Source organism: Fistularia commersonii, chromosome 16 (genome assembly GCF_037954325.1).
Source record: "Fistularia commersonii isolate RoL2024-O1a breed Wild chromosome 16, RoL_Fcom_v1.0, whole genome shotgun sequence".
Lineage (NCBI taxonomy): Eukaryota > Metazoa > Chordata > Actinopteri > Syngnathiformes > Fistulariidae > Fistularia > Fistularia commersonii.
The window spans coordinates 16,654,223-16,670,430 of NC_141299.1; the positions used below are offsets into that span (position 1 = coordinate 16,654,223).

At 44.8% G+C, this 16,208-nt stretch overlaps 1 protein-coding gene across 1 annotated transcript; it reads left to right on the forward strand.

Annotated features, from left to right (window-relative positions):
* The first annotated feature begins 8,179 nt into the window (after positions 1-8,179).
* LOC147226090 (uncharacterized) lies at positions 8,180-16,020 on the forward strand. The gene is made up of 5 exons (XM_086161866.1): positions 8,180-8,715; positions 9,815-10,126; positions 11,388-11,531; positions 13,865-13,899; positions 13,991-16,020. Exons 1-5 carry the CDS (start codon positions 8,520-8,522, stop codon positions 14,159-14,161), a joined length of 858 nt encoding a protein of 285 aa, XP_086017992.1. The 5' UTR covers positions 8,180-8,519; the 3' UTR covers positions 14,162-16,020.
* The last annotated feature ends 188 nt before the right edge of the window (positions 16,021-16,208 follow it).

Genomic DNA, 16,208 nt, shown 5'->3' on the forward strand with positions numbered 1-16,208 from the left:
ACGCGGGCCGGTTGACTGATTTAACGTCCGACCCCGTCATCCGACCGGGTTCGGAGGAGGGCGCCCAGCGTGACCACCCGCTGACAAGATCCACGTTTCTAAAAATCGATTTATCCCGGAGGAAATCATCCAGACCCGTGTTTAACTCCCCCCCCCTCTTCCCTTGCATCTCAGTGAATGCCGTTGAAGGGGTTCCCGGTCCAAACAGGAAGGCAACGCTCTTGTCGGCGCGGCATTTAGAAGGCGAGTGGGTATCACAGTTGCCATGGTAACAAAGGCTTTCCTGCTCTTCTCTCCTCATCAAACAGCGTGCTTCCCCCGGTCTCTGCTGTGAGAAATGTATCTCCGGAGTCTCAGCTACGCCGCGGTGCATTGGAAATAAACGAAAAAGCGGCACCTGGTCGTCCGCCAATATATCGACCGATATGACGTCCGTCGATACGAATTTGGTGAGGATGTGTTGCCGCCGGAGACCGAGATGAGAGAATCGGTGCACTTCTAGATATCCGGAAGATACCGAAAGCCTCAAATCCTGAATTCAGAAATTCAAGGGAGAAAGTTCGAGAAAAATACTTGGAATATTAACGTCAATAACACCAGCAGCGTTCAAAAACATCATTCTTATTCAACGGCCGTCACCGGAGAATCATCTTTTGCAACAGCACAAAGGGAAATTCCAAACCAAAGAGTTATATTTTGTTCCCACAATAAAAACGGTATCGTTTTTGGACAGGATATAGCCGCAGCAAATCCAAGGTCTTCACCCAGGAACCGATAGATGAGATCCTGGATGAGTTGTAAACAGGTGCCTGCGAAAATCAGGCATTGTTGTGTCCGCTCTGCCTCGACTGAGAATCGGGCAGTAAACAATCCGGTCCACAAGATGGCGTAAGAATGCAGTTTTGTGTTTGAGCCGTGTCCGAGGCGAAAGGGTCACGGTACTCGTGGTTGAGGTTTCTCTGAAGTTGTCCCTCTCATCCGAAGGGTGCTTGTGGAGCGTCATGGGTATGAGCTCCGGAAAGGGGGATCCGTGGGGTCACCTGAGCGGGTGCTTGGATTTGGATGTCGCTCCGCGTTGGGGCCGATTGAAGCATCATTTTTTGGAGATGAAGAAGGTGGAGGATTTAAAGTGCTTTGGGTCAACGGTCCAGAACAATGGAGGATGTGGAAAAGAGGTGAAGAAACAGGTTCAAGCAGGTGGGAAGAGGTGGAGAAACCAAGACAAGACTGAGCTGCTCTTTCTCCCCGGGAAAGGTTGGCCGCATAGAGACCTGGCCATCAACATCGACAACACCGTGGTAAGGCCAACCACAACTGCGAGACCCCTGGGTGTGGTCATAGACAACCAACTGTCACTCTCAGCGAACGTTTCCGCAGAGTCCTCCTCTACAACATCAGGAAGATTCGCAGATTCCTCACGGAGGATACGGTGCAGATACTCATCCGGGCTCTAGTCATCTCTCGTCTGGACGACTGCAACTCCCTCCTTGCCGGTGACCATCAGGCCTCTGGAGCTTATTCAGAAAGCAGCAGCCCGCCTGGTGTTCAACCATCCCAAATTCTCCCACACAACTCCCCTTCTTATGTCCCTTCACTGGCTCCCGGTAGCCGCCCACATCAAGTTCAAGACTCTGGTTATCACGAGCATCCCGGCTTGAGAATTGGTTGATGGTTTAACCGAGGTAGCAGGCATACGAGACTAGTTATTGCTCCCCCGAGATGTCTTTTAGCATGAAGTTAACTGAAGAAAAAAACAGACACGTGAAGTCAACATGGAACCCCTGGCGTAAGACCGCGATGCCTGGAAAACATATCGGGATTTCATCTGGGAAGGTCATACATGTCCTGCTACCAAAGGAACTCCTTGAAACCCTTCCCGCGGACAGCTGGGGGAGCCTGGAAGACGCGGGCCGGTTGACTGATTTAACGTCCGACCCCGTCACACCCCATCTCCAGGATATGGTCAAGCCGCATATCCCTACCCGTGCCCTTCGATCTGCCTCTTCTCGGCGACTGTCCACCCCATCGCTCTTGGCTCTTTTCGGTCTCGGCTCCTCAGTGGTGGAACGAACTCCCGAAAAAGGTCAGAACAGCGGGGTCGCTGCCCATCTTTCGCCGTGAGCTGAAAACATACCTCCTCCCCAAGCACTACCCTACTAATCGCACTCAGCCCCCAACACCCCCTGAAAAAAAAAACAAAGACATGAACGTATGTATATGGTTTTGATATGGTTATTTGGTAGAGTGGTCACTTCTAACTTCCGACTACTGGTACTTTGGATCCTCGGTGACTGAATTGCACTTTTTGTGAGTCGCTTTGGATAAAAGCGTCTGCCAAATGACTGAAATGTAATGTAATGAGAAAAGTGTCAGGGGTGATAAAAGAGTATCAGACACAATAAAAGCAAAAGTATACAAGACAGTGGTTGGATCAGAAACGCTGTATGTTTGGGAGATATTTGGCATTGACGAAAAGACAGGAAGAGGAGCCGGATGTAGCACAGATGATGATGCTGAGGTTCTTTTTGGGAGCGACCAGGATGGATAAAATCAAGAATGAGTCCATCAGAGGGACAGTACATGAAGAGAAGGTCAGGAAGGCCAGACTGGGGTGGTTTGGTCATGAAGGATGCTGAAGTTGGAGCTTCAAGACAGGAGCTCTGGAGCAGTGGTCTAGAATCAGAATCAGAATCATTTATTTAGGCCACGCAACAGTGTTGGTGGAATTTGTTTCCGGTACAGCACATAATGCTCACATCTCTCCTGTGTCAGTTCCATCGTCAACAATACACTACAGACAGAAAATCAAGCCAAGCAGACGGGACACATCACACATCAAGACAGTGATTTGTTCAAAGTCCGTATAGCTGTTGGAAAAAAGCTGTTTTTAAATCTGACAGATTTGGTCGTGAGAGACCTGTAGCGCCTCCCAGAGGGCATGAGTGTAAACAGGTGGCGTGCAGGGTGTGTGTGTGTGTGTGGTCTGAAGAGGTTTTGATAGAACGTTGTATGATGCGTCTTTGATACGGAGTGTCCATGGGAGGAAGAGTGTGAGCCATGATTCTGGATGCTTTATTGATAATGCGTTGAAGTTTTGAGCGTGATTGACTGTCCAAGTTACCATACCAGACTATTATTGATGAGGTCAGGATACTTTCAATTATGGCTGTGTAGAACTGGAGGAGAATATTGTGTCTCACGTTGAATTTTTTTAGTTGTCGGAGGAAAAACAGTCTTTTGTTGGCTTTTTTTATAGACTTCTTCTGAGTGCTGTTTGAATTTTAGTGTGTTAGTGATGTGTGACCCAAGAAATGTGAATGAGTCCGTGATGGCTATGGGATCACAGTTGATGGAGATGGGTGTTTTGGGTGTGAGCGAGCGTGAAAAATCAATGATTAGTTCTTTTGTGGGAGGATGTGAGTGAGTTCGCGTACAGAGAAAACAACCGGGGCGATAGGACATACAGAAGGTCAGAGGTCGGGATGAGAGGCCATTCATCCTTGCTCTTTGTGTCCTTCCTGAAAGGAAGCTCCTGATCCAGTGACACAAGGAGATACCAATGTCCATGTCCATGAGTTTGCTGAGGAGATTGTCGGGGTCGATGGTGTTAAAAGCAGAACTGAAGTCAATGAATAGCACCCGGGCGTAGGTGTGGGGGGTTTTAAGATGGTGTAGAATCCTGTGAGAGCCATATTGACCGCATTCCTCCACAGATGCGAACTGGAAGCTGTCCATGAGGGGTGTGGTGAGCTCTTTCAGGTGTGAGAGAATAATCCGTTCAAATGATTTCATGACGACAGAAGTGAGGGCAATTGGTCTATAGTCATTCAGGGATGTTATTTTACTATTTTTTGGAACCGGGATGATGATAGAGTCCTTAAAACATGGTATCGGTCTGTGGATCATTTGGTACCAGTCTGCAAAGAAAATCTTTCTTGGTACAAATTATAGTTATAGTTTTTCATTAGACGTTACGGATTTTATTTTGAAAAACGACTGTTTCAACCTTTGCCTTCCTGCCGCACTTAATATTGTAAGTGCCGAACGTAAAGTGTAATCGTTGTATTCAGATTGAATACTGTGAACTGACACAAGTTTTTATTATTTGAACCCATGTGGAAACATTTTCATGCATAAAACTGGTCCCTGGTACAAAAAAGGTTGGGGTCCACTGGTCTAGAGAAAAACCAGAGAGGAGGTTAATGGCTGGAGTAAGAGAGGACATGAAGGTTGTTGGTCTGAGAGAGACGAAGCTGATTAGCTGTGGTGACCCCTGAAGAGAGTAACCCAAAGGAAACATCTAACATGTGCTGTTCCTGTAATGGACTCACTCCTGATCCTATCCTGGTCACTCCCAAAGAGAACCTCAACATCTTCATCTCTGCGACCTCCAGCTCCGCTTCCTGTCTTTCCTCCAATGCCGCTGTCTCTAAACCATACAGCATCGCTGGTCTCACTACTCCTCAACACCAAGAACCTCTCCCAGAACCTCTCTCACGGTTTAAACTCCTGCACTTCCCGATTCCGCCAAGTCTCCGCCTTCCAAACGGCACACCAAGACCTCTCCTACTTGCCTCCCCGATCATATTCGCTGTAGTTGTCCAGTCATCTGGAGGCTCCTCGCTTTTCAGTTGCCACTACTTCGTCTTCTGCTCCGCCTTCGTCCTCTTGATCTTCCTTGTCACCAGTTTCATCCTGCAAAGCACCATCCTGTGCCGTCTGGCTACACGCTCACCCACCACTACTTTGCAGTCACTGGACTCCTTCAGATTCCATCGTCTGTACAAGATGTAGTCTACCTGAATGCTCCTACCTGCTCCTACCTAACCTGTAAGTTATCCCATGTCCCTGTCTCTTCTGGAAAAGAGTATCCTGGCATCTGCGTTCCTGTCCTGGATACCAAACCTGTCCGTCACTTCTTCATCACCTCCATTCCCTGCACCAACATGTCCATTGAAGTCTGCACCAATTACCACTGTCTCACCTCTGGGGATCTTCTGCATCACTTCATCTAACTCCATCCAGGCTTTCTCCTTCTCGCGCTCACAACCAACCCATGGGGCAGGCTAACAAACAGCATCGGGCATCACAACTTCAATTTCCAGCTTGAGACTCTGACAGACGTTTCACCTCCAGAACATTCCTAACAAATCCTCGTCAAGATAACTTCTACTTTCTCTTCCTATCAGTAGTACCGCTTTTAAACCTGGTCCTAAGCTTCTAGCCCTGCTCCCTTTCCACCCGTATATCCACCTTCCTTCTCTGCATCATGTCAACCAACTCTGTAGCTTTTCTTGTCCCCGCTTAACAACTCCCCCATCAGCACAACAGCTGCCTTCGACCTGGTTTCCACTGATCAACTCTTCTATTTGCATAACGAATAACATGATAACGTAGACCCGCCCACAACCCGGGCAGTTATATTCGGGAACTCCCCACAAGACATTAGAACTGAAGAAGCCTCTCAGATGAGTTGAAACATCTTCAGGTGAAGAAAATTGAAGTCCAGTTGCCGCGACAAGCAGATTTCAACAAGAATTCCTGCTCTTCTTTGACCCACTTTCCACCTGTAGCCTGTGTGTTATTTTCGAATTAAAGTCATCTAAGCTCAAGCGCAAAATTTAATTCGCCAGGACAAGAAAACCTCGATTTCAGTGTATTTTATTTAGCTTATCCACAGAGCACGCATCAGATTGGAGGGCTGTTGTTTTTTGGGGGGGCCCAAAAAGGAATAGCTTTAAAAAAAAATTACAGAACTGAAAGAGTAAAGGGAAGTAATGTTTTCCCCTGCAGTCTCACTTCCTATTTAAAGAACACACAACTACGCAATGAAATCCAAGAGGGTGCGACAGGAGAACCACTTTTATTTTCACCAACAGCTGGAGCTTGTCAACACCTTTGGTCACATTGGCATTAAATGACCTTTTTCAAATATGAGCCCATTTGTGATGCATTCAAGGGAGGTCGTACAAACAAATGGAGGCGGTGGTTTCCTTTTGGGACCTTCGGGAACTTTGCACTCTGTGGTTCTTCGGATGGACCGGACTGATTGATAGTCACAGCACTCCCATCGGATTCAACCATTCACTGACCCAAACATGAAATTCATCCATACAATGACAAAAACAGAGATGTCTGAAGTGCACTCCATCCGATGTCCAAATCATCCAATGTCCCTGCAATTTGCCGAAGTCGTCCATCCAACTATTCTTGTGACAGTAGCCTCTTCCCAGGGCCTCCTGGTAGGACGAAACACCTCACCCAGGAGGCTTCCCGACAAGATACCCGACCTCATCTAGCACCTCTCGATGCGGTGGAGCAGCCGCTTCCCAGATGACCGAGCTTCTCACCCTATCTCCGAAGGGTAGTCTAGACACACGAAGGAGGAAACTCATGTCAGACGCTTGTATCTGTTATCTGGTGCAAACCGCTGTATGAAGGCGACAGAACCGCATCATCTACTAAAAGCAGAACTCCAATCCTGAGGCCAGATTCCCAATCATGCCTTGGCTGCGCCCAGAAATTCTGTCTATAAAAGTTGTGAACTGAATCAGTGACGATGGGCAACGCTTGCAGAGTCCACCCTCACTGGAAATTAATCCAACTTATGCAGACCAGAATCTGATACTTGTCGTACTGGTCTCAGAGCCTGGCTTGTATCACCTGCATTGCCCTCCATGGTAGTCTCCTGGTGGTCCAATGCTTTCTCAAAGCCTACAAAGCACATGTAGACCGGTTGGGCAAACTCCCATGAACCCTGAAGGACTCTGCCGAGGGAGCATACCTGGTCCACTGTTGATACCGCTCCTCTTGAATCTGAAATTTAGCTATTCTACAGACTATTCCCAAAATAGACCTTTCACCTGTATTGCCCCTCATGGTAGTCCCCTGGTGGTCCAATGCTTTCTCAAAGCCTACAAAGCACATGTAGACCAGTTGGGCAAACTCCCATGAACCCTGAAGGACTCTGCCGCGGGAGTATAGCTGGTCCACTGCTCTGTGCCAGGATGAAAAACATACCGCTCCTCCTGAATCTTCAGCTATTTTACAAACTTTTCCCAGAATAGACCTTTCCAGGGAGGCCGAGGAGTGCGATCCCGCATCAAGTCACGGGAGGCTGAAGTGATACGCAGAAGGCTACCATCTCCGGGTTGGATCTCCACTTACCGCCCATCAACATTACACCACGTCTGGAAAGATATATTCTAAGGGATTGTGTGACCATCGGAGGGAAACACCATATTTAAATGATGGATTATCAGAAAGCGAGTGAAAAAATGCAGAATCCGCTCTGGCATCCGTGTCACTTCAGAGCGAAAACACAGGAGTTGTGCATCGTAGCAGTGAGTAATGGTGGGCGCCCACATGTGATTCTGTGGTTTGAGACAGGGGGTCTTCACATCTTGGTGGGAGTTGACATATTTGAAGAGAGTTAAATCAGGAGTTCCTCCGTCAACCGCAGAAACCAACAGAATACCACTGCTAAGGAGTGTCAAACACTTTTTGACCTCCGAGCCCCCAAAGTTGTACGCCTACTTGTAATGTTTACCACACCAAAGCGCGTTCCCAATGAAATCAAATCTGGCGCTTCTGTTTCGAGAGATCCAAAAAACACCCGACAGATGTGAGATTTTTTTACAGTTTTTTCCATAGGCTTGCAAAAGAAAAGGCATCGTTTTAACAAATTAAAGATAGAGTCAAAAAGAAAAAAATCATCGGGGTTCTCTGTACATTTGAATCGATGTGAGCTTTTCCGTTGAAGAAGTTAATAAGTTTTAAACTAAATAAATCGAGGGTCAATTGTGCAATATTTCATTTCATAACAGTACACGACAATTTTTCCTTTTATCATACTATTGTGCACTCCTTACCTCACTTGTTACTAAGACACTTATAGTTTTATCACTTGTTTACTAAGACACTTTATAGTTTCACTGAGACACTTTATAGTTTATAGTTTATTGTATTTCTAATTCTGCCTTTTCTTTTTATTATTTATTACTGTTATATTTTCTGTAACTCTGGCACAACAATTTCCTTCGAGATTAATAAAGTTGTTCTTATCTTATCTTATCTTAATTTTTTTCCCAATTTTGCGGTGGCCCCTGGAAGCCTCGGTGCCCAAATTTGCCCAAACGACGCCTGGCTACTCTCAAATTGGGTTTTTTTGTTTTTTGAATTCACTTGGTTTTCGGGGTTTGTTTTGGATCGGAAATTCGGATTTGCTGGGCTTCGGGAAGAAAACTCTAAATTTCCCGAACAAATGTTACGTTAGCAAACGTTAGCATTTGTGGACCTTCTTGTTGAACGCTCATGCGTTTATCAAACAATATCTTCATGTGAGACCGAGTGGGTGGGTGAAAGTTATTTCTTGCATTCTCAAGCGTTCTCACCGCTCATGTGAAAGGCTTTTTCGGTGGCGTAAGGCGGCGCATCCTTCGCACTACATGCTCACATCAACGCCTTTCATGTACCCGAATGGAGGCGTCTACAACGCTGCCAGTAGATAAACATCTGGTATGGCAAGTTCCTGTCATACATCAAATGAGGCAACGCTCAGGAGAGGCAAGCGGTCGACCGCCTCACCAGTCACAGAAACACCTCTGAACGTCAAGACGCAGAAACGGCGCCGCTCTTCAGCTCTCATGGCCGATTATATCGTCTCTCTGGCTCTCGGATTCATTCTGATCCTCGCGGTTCACGTGGAATCCGACGGTAAGCGCCGATATTTTTGTTTCACTGCTCTCAAGTTAAAAAAAAAAACTTTTTTTTTTTTTTTTTTTTTTTATATTTCCTGATCATCATGCATTTGGTTCATTTATGTCACATGTGGACCAAGAGTTTAATCAATAAATGCCTCCTAGATGGGTTCCCAAGAACATTAAGCCACAATATTCGTATCTTTAGTGATATCGATGTACTTATCGTGCTTTAGGCGTGTTTACGGAAGCCTTCTTGGTAACTTTGACAACAATCAGGGCTTTCGATTCAAAAGAGGCAGCATCTTTCCAGATGTTTGGGAAGATGCAGCCCTGATACGACAGGTGAAACAACGCTAACCTGCATCCATGCAAGGAATTCTGCAATTTGTTATAATTCTTGATCGACGCTAACAAATCTGGACGTGTTGTTTGCACCAAAGAAGGACGTTAGCTTTCGGCGTTGACCCTAAAATGTTTGCGGAAACGGCTGGGACGGGCGTTAGCAAGCCCGTGGCTACGCTTCTTTTGTTGGGCGGTCAAAAAATTAGGAATCTAGTAAAACAAAGCAGTGGGTTAAGTTCAGAGGTTTTGCAGGAAAGGTCATTTCTGGGATTTCAAGGTTTCAAAGGATTCAAAAGATTTAAATGATTCCAGATGATTCAAGGAAGTGTTTTTACTGTCATAGGAAACCTCTTTCTCAATATAATGGAATTCTTTCTTTGCTGCAGTGAACGCCAGATAGTGTAACAATCGTAGTATTATTCTCAGCAATAACAACGCCAAAAAAAAATAATCATCTTCCATTCTGTGGGTTTAATCAGCCTCAGAGGTGGGGGTCGGGTTTTATGCTGCACAATAAATTCAGGATACGTTCGAAATCTGATAGAAAAATAAACCGAAGCTATTTTCGGTTTTGGTCTCCAGTTCCTTTTTCTGGTTTATGTGGGAAATATTTGCATTGTAGGTCAAAAATATATTGATGCTAAAGCTAACGTCACTTCTTGGGTGATCGACTCAGGTGGGCACGGCGGATACACTCTGATTTTCAATGTTTTTAATAATCCCCCCCACTTTTATCTGTTTTATTTTTGTTTCGTTTTGTCCCCGTACAGGTTTTGGCGGGGCGGAGGTTCCGGGAGTCTTCGGCGAAAGCGTCACTCTCCAATTCATGTTCAACATCAGCTTGAGAAACGACAGTCACATTGGCATCTACAGAGACAACCAGAAGATCGCAGAGCGATCGGGGAAAAAACATTTGGAAGGAGTGCGCCTTTCCGACGAAAAACACTTTGTGTTTTATGAGATCATAAATCTCAGATTAGATCATAGTGGCATTTACGGGGCCAGTTTGTTCCTGGACAAAGGACAACTGCAGCACAGTAGCAAGGTTCACCTGGTCGTCCGGCAGGACGGAAACAGCACAGGTACGACTTAACGCTTTTCATGAGTGGCTGATTTTCATATCAAAATGACAAATTTGAACGTCACCGGGATGGATTTTTGTGTAAATATTCCCCGTTTACACAAATTAACGAACTGACCTCATGTCACCGTGAGCATAATAATCATTTTTATCTCAGGGATGGAAACATAGTAAGACGATCCCTTTGGCGTAGCTGTCGTTTTATATTTACATCAAAAAATGAAAAATAAAGGGAACACTTAAAAACCACAATGTAACTTAGGAAGCAACACTGCTTCATTCGGACTTCTTTTAAGGAAACTCCATTTTTCCATTTTCATTTTGAGTGTGACTCCAAATCCAGACCTCTGTGGGTTCATACGTTTTATTTCCATTAATCATTTTTGTCATCAGCACATTAGACAACGTAAAGTATTTCATAAGAATATGTCATTCATTTAGATCTGGGATCTGTTATTTTACTGTCACCTTTATTTTTTTGTGCAGTGTATTTTGTTATAAATTGGCATACATTAATATTGTTTTATTCTTTATTTACTATAAATAATATTCATGGAAATAAAATGATATTAAATGATACGTTCATACGTTTAATTTCCATTGATCATTTTCGTCGTCAGCACATTCAACCACGTAAAGAACAAAGTATTTCATAAGAATATGTCATTCATTCAGATCTAGGATGTGTTATTTTACTTTCCCCTTTATTTTTTTTGTGCAGTGTATTTTGTTATAAATTGGCATACATTGAACCCTCGTGCGATCTTAATATTGTGTTTACTCCCCAAAAATGACCCATAAGACAATCTTTGTACAGCCCACATGGAAACATAAACAAAAAAGAAGTATCACTTTTTCTAATTATGGGGTCTCTTTAGGAAAAGTCATAAAATTTCAAGTTGGAAAAAAATAGGTTAAAGTGTTTTTTCAACAGCTAAACATGGTAGTGGGTCACTTTTGACCCAACACAAGGGTTAAATTGTTTTATTATTTTTTACTATAAATAATATTTATAGAAATAAAATGAAAAAAAAAAAAAAAATCCCAATAAATAATACATTTATTTATTTTGCACTTAACCCGCGATGCGTTGGAGTGCACGTTTCGGACGGAATCGGGACTCCGAATAGGAACTGCGAACGTGTTATGGTCGTTACCACACCGTTAAGTGTTGACGAGAGGCGGGATTACGATCGGCATTACCAGAAAACGCGTTTCACAGAAATGTGTAATGTCTCACATTTTCCTCCCCACTCCCACAGCTCCACCCCTGCAAACAAACAACACCAACAACTACCAGCCCGCGGGAAGTTTCACGCTCCCCTCCGCTCTTGCAGTTTCATCTGTTGTGTTGGTGGCCATCGCCGTTTTGCCTTGGTTAATCTGGTATTTTGTACGAGCCAAAGGTAAAAACAAAAGAAAATCCTCTTTTGCACTTATTTGTGGAGCCCATCAAATGTTTGCTTTTGGACGGCATTTTTTAAAATTTTTTTTATAAGATACAAATGGTATCCTACGATTCGTTCGAACGCGTGATCACTTCCATGTTGAGTCATTGACGAGACGGCGGGCGGCGAGAGAAGAGACGAACCGTGCCTTTGCGGTTTTAATGCTTAAGAATGCAAGCAAGACTGCAATTTATTTCACATCCTTTGTGTGATGATTCGCGGCTTCTGAAAAAAAAAAAAACAGCCATGCAAATGTGAATGAGCGAGGGTTCGAGAAAATGGCCTAATTTTCCCTTTCGCACACTTCGGGTTAGATATTCGGCGCATCTCGAAAGGCCGTCGCCTCAAGAACAAACCGCACCCGAAAAACTTCCATCAGCAAATGCAACTTCCGGGGCGACTTACTAACACAAAGTTTCTGCAACGGAAATATTACAACTCCCAGTTTGATTACAGGCGGAGACAAGATGGAGAACCGCATTGACACTTGAGCAAGACGAGAAAACAGACTAGTTTCAAGCGCCGTTTCGAAATAGGAGAAGTTTATGGATGCAGGGAAAGAGGACGGGAAGGTATAGTTTCATAGCGAGCGCCTACTTATTGGGAGGGAACAAATACCGTGTTTTCTGGACTATAAGCCACTACTTTTTTCCTAGGTTTTGAACAACTAGGCCTGAACAACATAGATATCTGGGGCTTATAGCCTGGTGCGGCTTGTACATTTTTTTTTCCTTTTTTTTTATTAATAGAGTGGATGCGGCTTATTTACAGGTGCGCTCTATATTCCAGAAAATACGGTATTTCTCTGAAGATGAACAACAAAACGATCTTCCCACCATTGGTGTAAATTAGTCATCTATGCTCAAGTGCAAAATTGGTTTGTTTTTTTAACTCCACAGAGCTGCCTTAAAAAAATTGAAGTGAAAGAGTTACAATGGGAAGTAATATTTTCATTGCGGTCTCACTTCCTGGTAGAACAGGCAACAAAATCCCAGTGGGCCCGTCGTGCCCACTGGGAAAATACCCCAAGTGTTTTCGCAAAATTTTCGCTAAGCTTTTGTCATGTTGGTGTCCAATAGCCTTTTGTATCATGAGGTCCATTACAGATGCATTTGGCCATCATTTCCTCTTTAGGGTGGAACCTGTAAGAGCCTTTCAGGGCCTTTGGATGGAACAGACCATATAGGTTGAGTCCATTTACAATGGAGAGTGGTGCACAAAAACATCAGGCTTTGATTTGACTACTCGTTGACCAAAGTATACATGGATGAATTGGCGCCATGCAATGTCCAAATTACCAAGCAATCAGGACTGTGGATGTGTGTGGACCCAAGCAGAACAAGATGGTTCACAAAACAAGGCTACTTAGGGTCCAGCAGTAGATGAAGACTTACATGAAACCAGGGAAGGGAAGCCAGGTAAAGGGCACTTGAAGAGCCGAGGTCGATACCGGGAGTCCAAGCAGGACGGCACTAGCTTCTACCGTCAGGGCAAGGGATTCAGGGACAATGACGGTACCTTGAGGCCAGGCAAGAGAATCCTGGGGTCAGAAGATCCAGTGACTACTCGCTGGTGGGACTTGGAGGGGAACGGGAAGGAGGGGCAACACCAAGGGGTACAGCAAGGGGCGACGTCGTCCCTGAATGATAGATGAGAAGGGAAGAAGTACACTAAGGAAAGCAAACAGGGAGAGGAATAGCCCCCCTAGCATGCACAGGCAACACATGAGAATGTGCCACCGAGGCATGAGGACCCATAAAAACTCACCCCAACAGACGGGATCGCAAGTGGCACAACTCGGCAACAAGCAAGACTTAGGCTACGGCTTTTCGCCCCTCACTAATTGCCAGCAATAGGAGACATCCATGTGTCCTGTCCTTGGCTGTGGACCCACGACACCATCGCGCCATCTTCTGCCGATGATCTTTGTCCATCTCTTCCGGGAGGAATCCTGAGTTGTAGTCCCTCCGGTGTGTCGTGGGTGCTCCCCCTACGGGGCCTCCAACCCCAGGGACTCACCTGGGACTCCCCAAAAATACCCTGTCAAAGCACATCTGCTTTCCGCCGCTCCTTGGCTTCGGTCAAAGGAAGGTTTGATTCACAAATTTTCAGAATTCGGCGACACCCGTTTTACTCATCTCACGACATTTAGGTTATTTTTGGAGATCGGTGATGAGCAGGGCGTTGTGTTTGTGTGCATGTGGGGTTCCCCCTTGCTTCGAACTGCCTTGAAACCATAACAAAGAACTGTAGGTTGACTGGGTTTTTATTTTTTCTTACTTTTTCCACAGAGAAACAACAGCGGGCCTCGAGTTCCACAACGCCGGTGAGAGCGCAAACGGGTCACCCCTCCTCATCCAAAATATGAACTACAGAGAGCGTTCTCGACTGTTTTTTTTTCCCCTCTTTCTCCGCAGGAAACAGCTGAGGCGCCCGGCGACGTGCCCGCCCCGTCGCTCATCTACAGCGTCCTGGACTTTCCAAAGAGAAACGAACTTTTCAAGAAGAAACCGAGCGATCAGGAGTACATGTCCGTTTATTACCTGCCCGGGGGAAACCAGTGTTTAGGTCCATGTTACTTGAAATAACCCTAAACTGTGTTGCATTCAAATGCAAGTCAAAAACAGAATCATTTTGCTCTCTCTTGGAATTGTAAGATACAAAATACTAAGATAAATCTGGTTGCTGTGTATTTTTAATCATCATAATGCGAAAAATATGTATGCGCACTTTTTTCCAGACGGCACTGGTGCTGAACTGTTTCTTGGCGGAGTCACGTGCGAGCTTGACTCACTACCCGGCCAGACACGTGCGACCAACGGCAACCCCGTCTCGCACCCGACGGCGGCGGCGAGAACAGAATAAACGTGTCGTTTTTGGGCCAACGTTTGATAAAAAACAAAAAAATTCCAAATAACTTGTGACTTTCTCTGAAGGAGTCGTTCTTTCTTACCCTTCAGTCGGAAACTCAAGGCCAACATTTCTGACAACTGTCTTCGGAGGTTGTCGTCTTACACGTCCATGAGATGGATAGATATATGGTCTGTACACACACACACACACACACACACTCTATATAGCCAAAAGTATTGCCTCACCTTCCTTGACTTGCATATGAATTTAAGCAACATCCCATTCCTGATCCATAGGGTTCAATATGACGTGGGTCCACCTTTTGCAGCTTGAACCGCTTCAGCTCTTCTGTCAAGGCCGTCCACAAGGTTCAGGAGTGTGTTGATGTCAACTTCTGATCTTCCAGAGGTCACACACTGATGTTGGACCAGAAGGCCTGGCTCTTAGTCTCAGCTCTCATTCGTCCCAAAGATGTTCTATGGGGTTTGAGGTCAGGACTCAGTGCAGGACAGTCAAGTTCATCCACAGCAGATTCTGTCCTCCATGTCTTTATGGAGCTTGTTTTGTGCGCTGGTGGACAGTCATGTTGGAGAAGGAAGAGTCCAGCTCCAAACTGGTCCCACAAAGTTGGAAGTATGGAATTGTCCAAAATGTCTTGGTCTGCTGACGCTTTCAGAGTTCCTTTTACTGGAACTAAGGGGCCAAAAACAAGCCCACACCATAATCCCCTCCACCAAACTTCTCACTTGGCACAATGCAGTCAGACAAGTACTGCTCTCCTGGTAGACCGCCAAACCGGGCGATCGGTCACTCCAGAGAAGGCGTCTCCACCGCTCTGGAGTCCAGTGTCGGCGTGCTTCACACCACCGCATCCCAGGCTTTACATTGCACTCTATGAAGCTCCCTGCGCACTCTTCTGCACCTCCTCTGAAGGCCACATCAGGTTTGGAGGTCTGTAGCCATCGACTCTGCAGAAAGTTGGCTCCGTCAAGTTACGTCTCCTACCACTTCGTGGCCGAGTTGTAGTCGTTCCCAAACGCTTCCATGTTCTTTTAATCCATCTGAAAGTCAACTGGAATATTTCGGAGCGACTGGATTTGTGACAAAGGTGCATCCTATCACCGTTCCACAAGGAATTCACTGAGCTCCTGACAGACACCCATTCTTTCACAAATGTTTGCATGCCGAGCGGCTTGGTTTGCTACACCTGTGGCCATGGAAGTGATTGGAACACCTGGTTCCCATTATTTGGATGGCTGAGTGAATACATTTGCCCATATAGTGTATATGTACATACATATCATGGTAGAAAAAATATATAAATACATAAAAATATAATATATATATACAAAAATTTTTTAAAAATAACTTTTTTTTTTACCAGCAGCATCACAAATTCCAGGTTCTTGAAAATGGCTTTATTAAAAAAAGATTAAATTGTATAATCACTATCCAGAACTGTCTCAGAAAATTAGAATATTGTGATAAAGTTCTTTATCCTCTGTAATGCACTTAAAAAACAAAAATTACTTTTTCATGATATTCTAATATTTTGAGATGTGGATTTTTGAGTTTTCTTAAGATGTAAGCCATAATCAGCAATATTAAAATAATAAAAGACTTGCAATATTTCAGTTGATTTGTAATGAACTCAAAATGTATGACATTTTTGTTTTTGTAATTTGCAATACAGAAGATAAAGAACTTTATCACAGTCCTGTATATACGTATATACTATATATCAAACATTGTTTGATACAGTCGCAGCTCTGCTATCTATCT

Bases quoted from the DNA above. Each gene is read 5' to 3' on its own strand.
- LOC147226090 (XM_086161866.1), top strand. From the start codon at position 8,520: ATGGCAAGTTCCTGTCATACATCAAATGAGGCAACGCTCAGGAGAGGC. The intron at 8,716-9,814 runs GTAAGCGCCGAT...GTCCCCGTACAG, and splicing joins GGTTCACGTGGAATCCGACG to GTTTTGGCGGGGCGGAGGTT. The intron at 13,900-13,990 runs GTGAGAGCGCAA...CTTTCTCCGCAG, and splicing joins CCTCGAGTTCCACAACGCCG to GAAACAGCTGAGGCGCCCGG.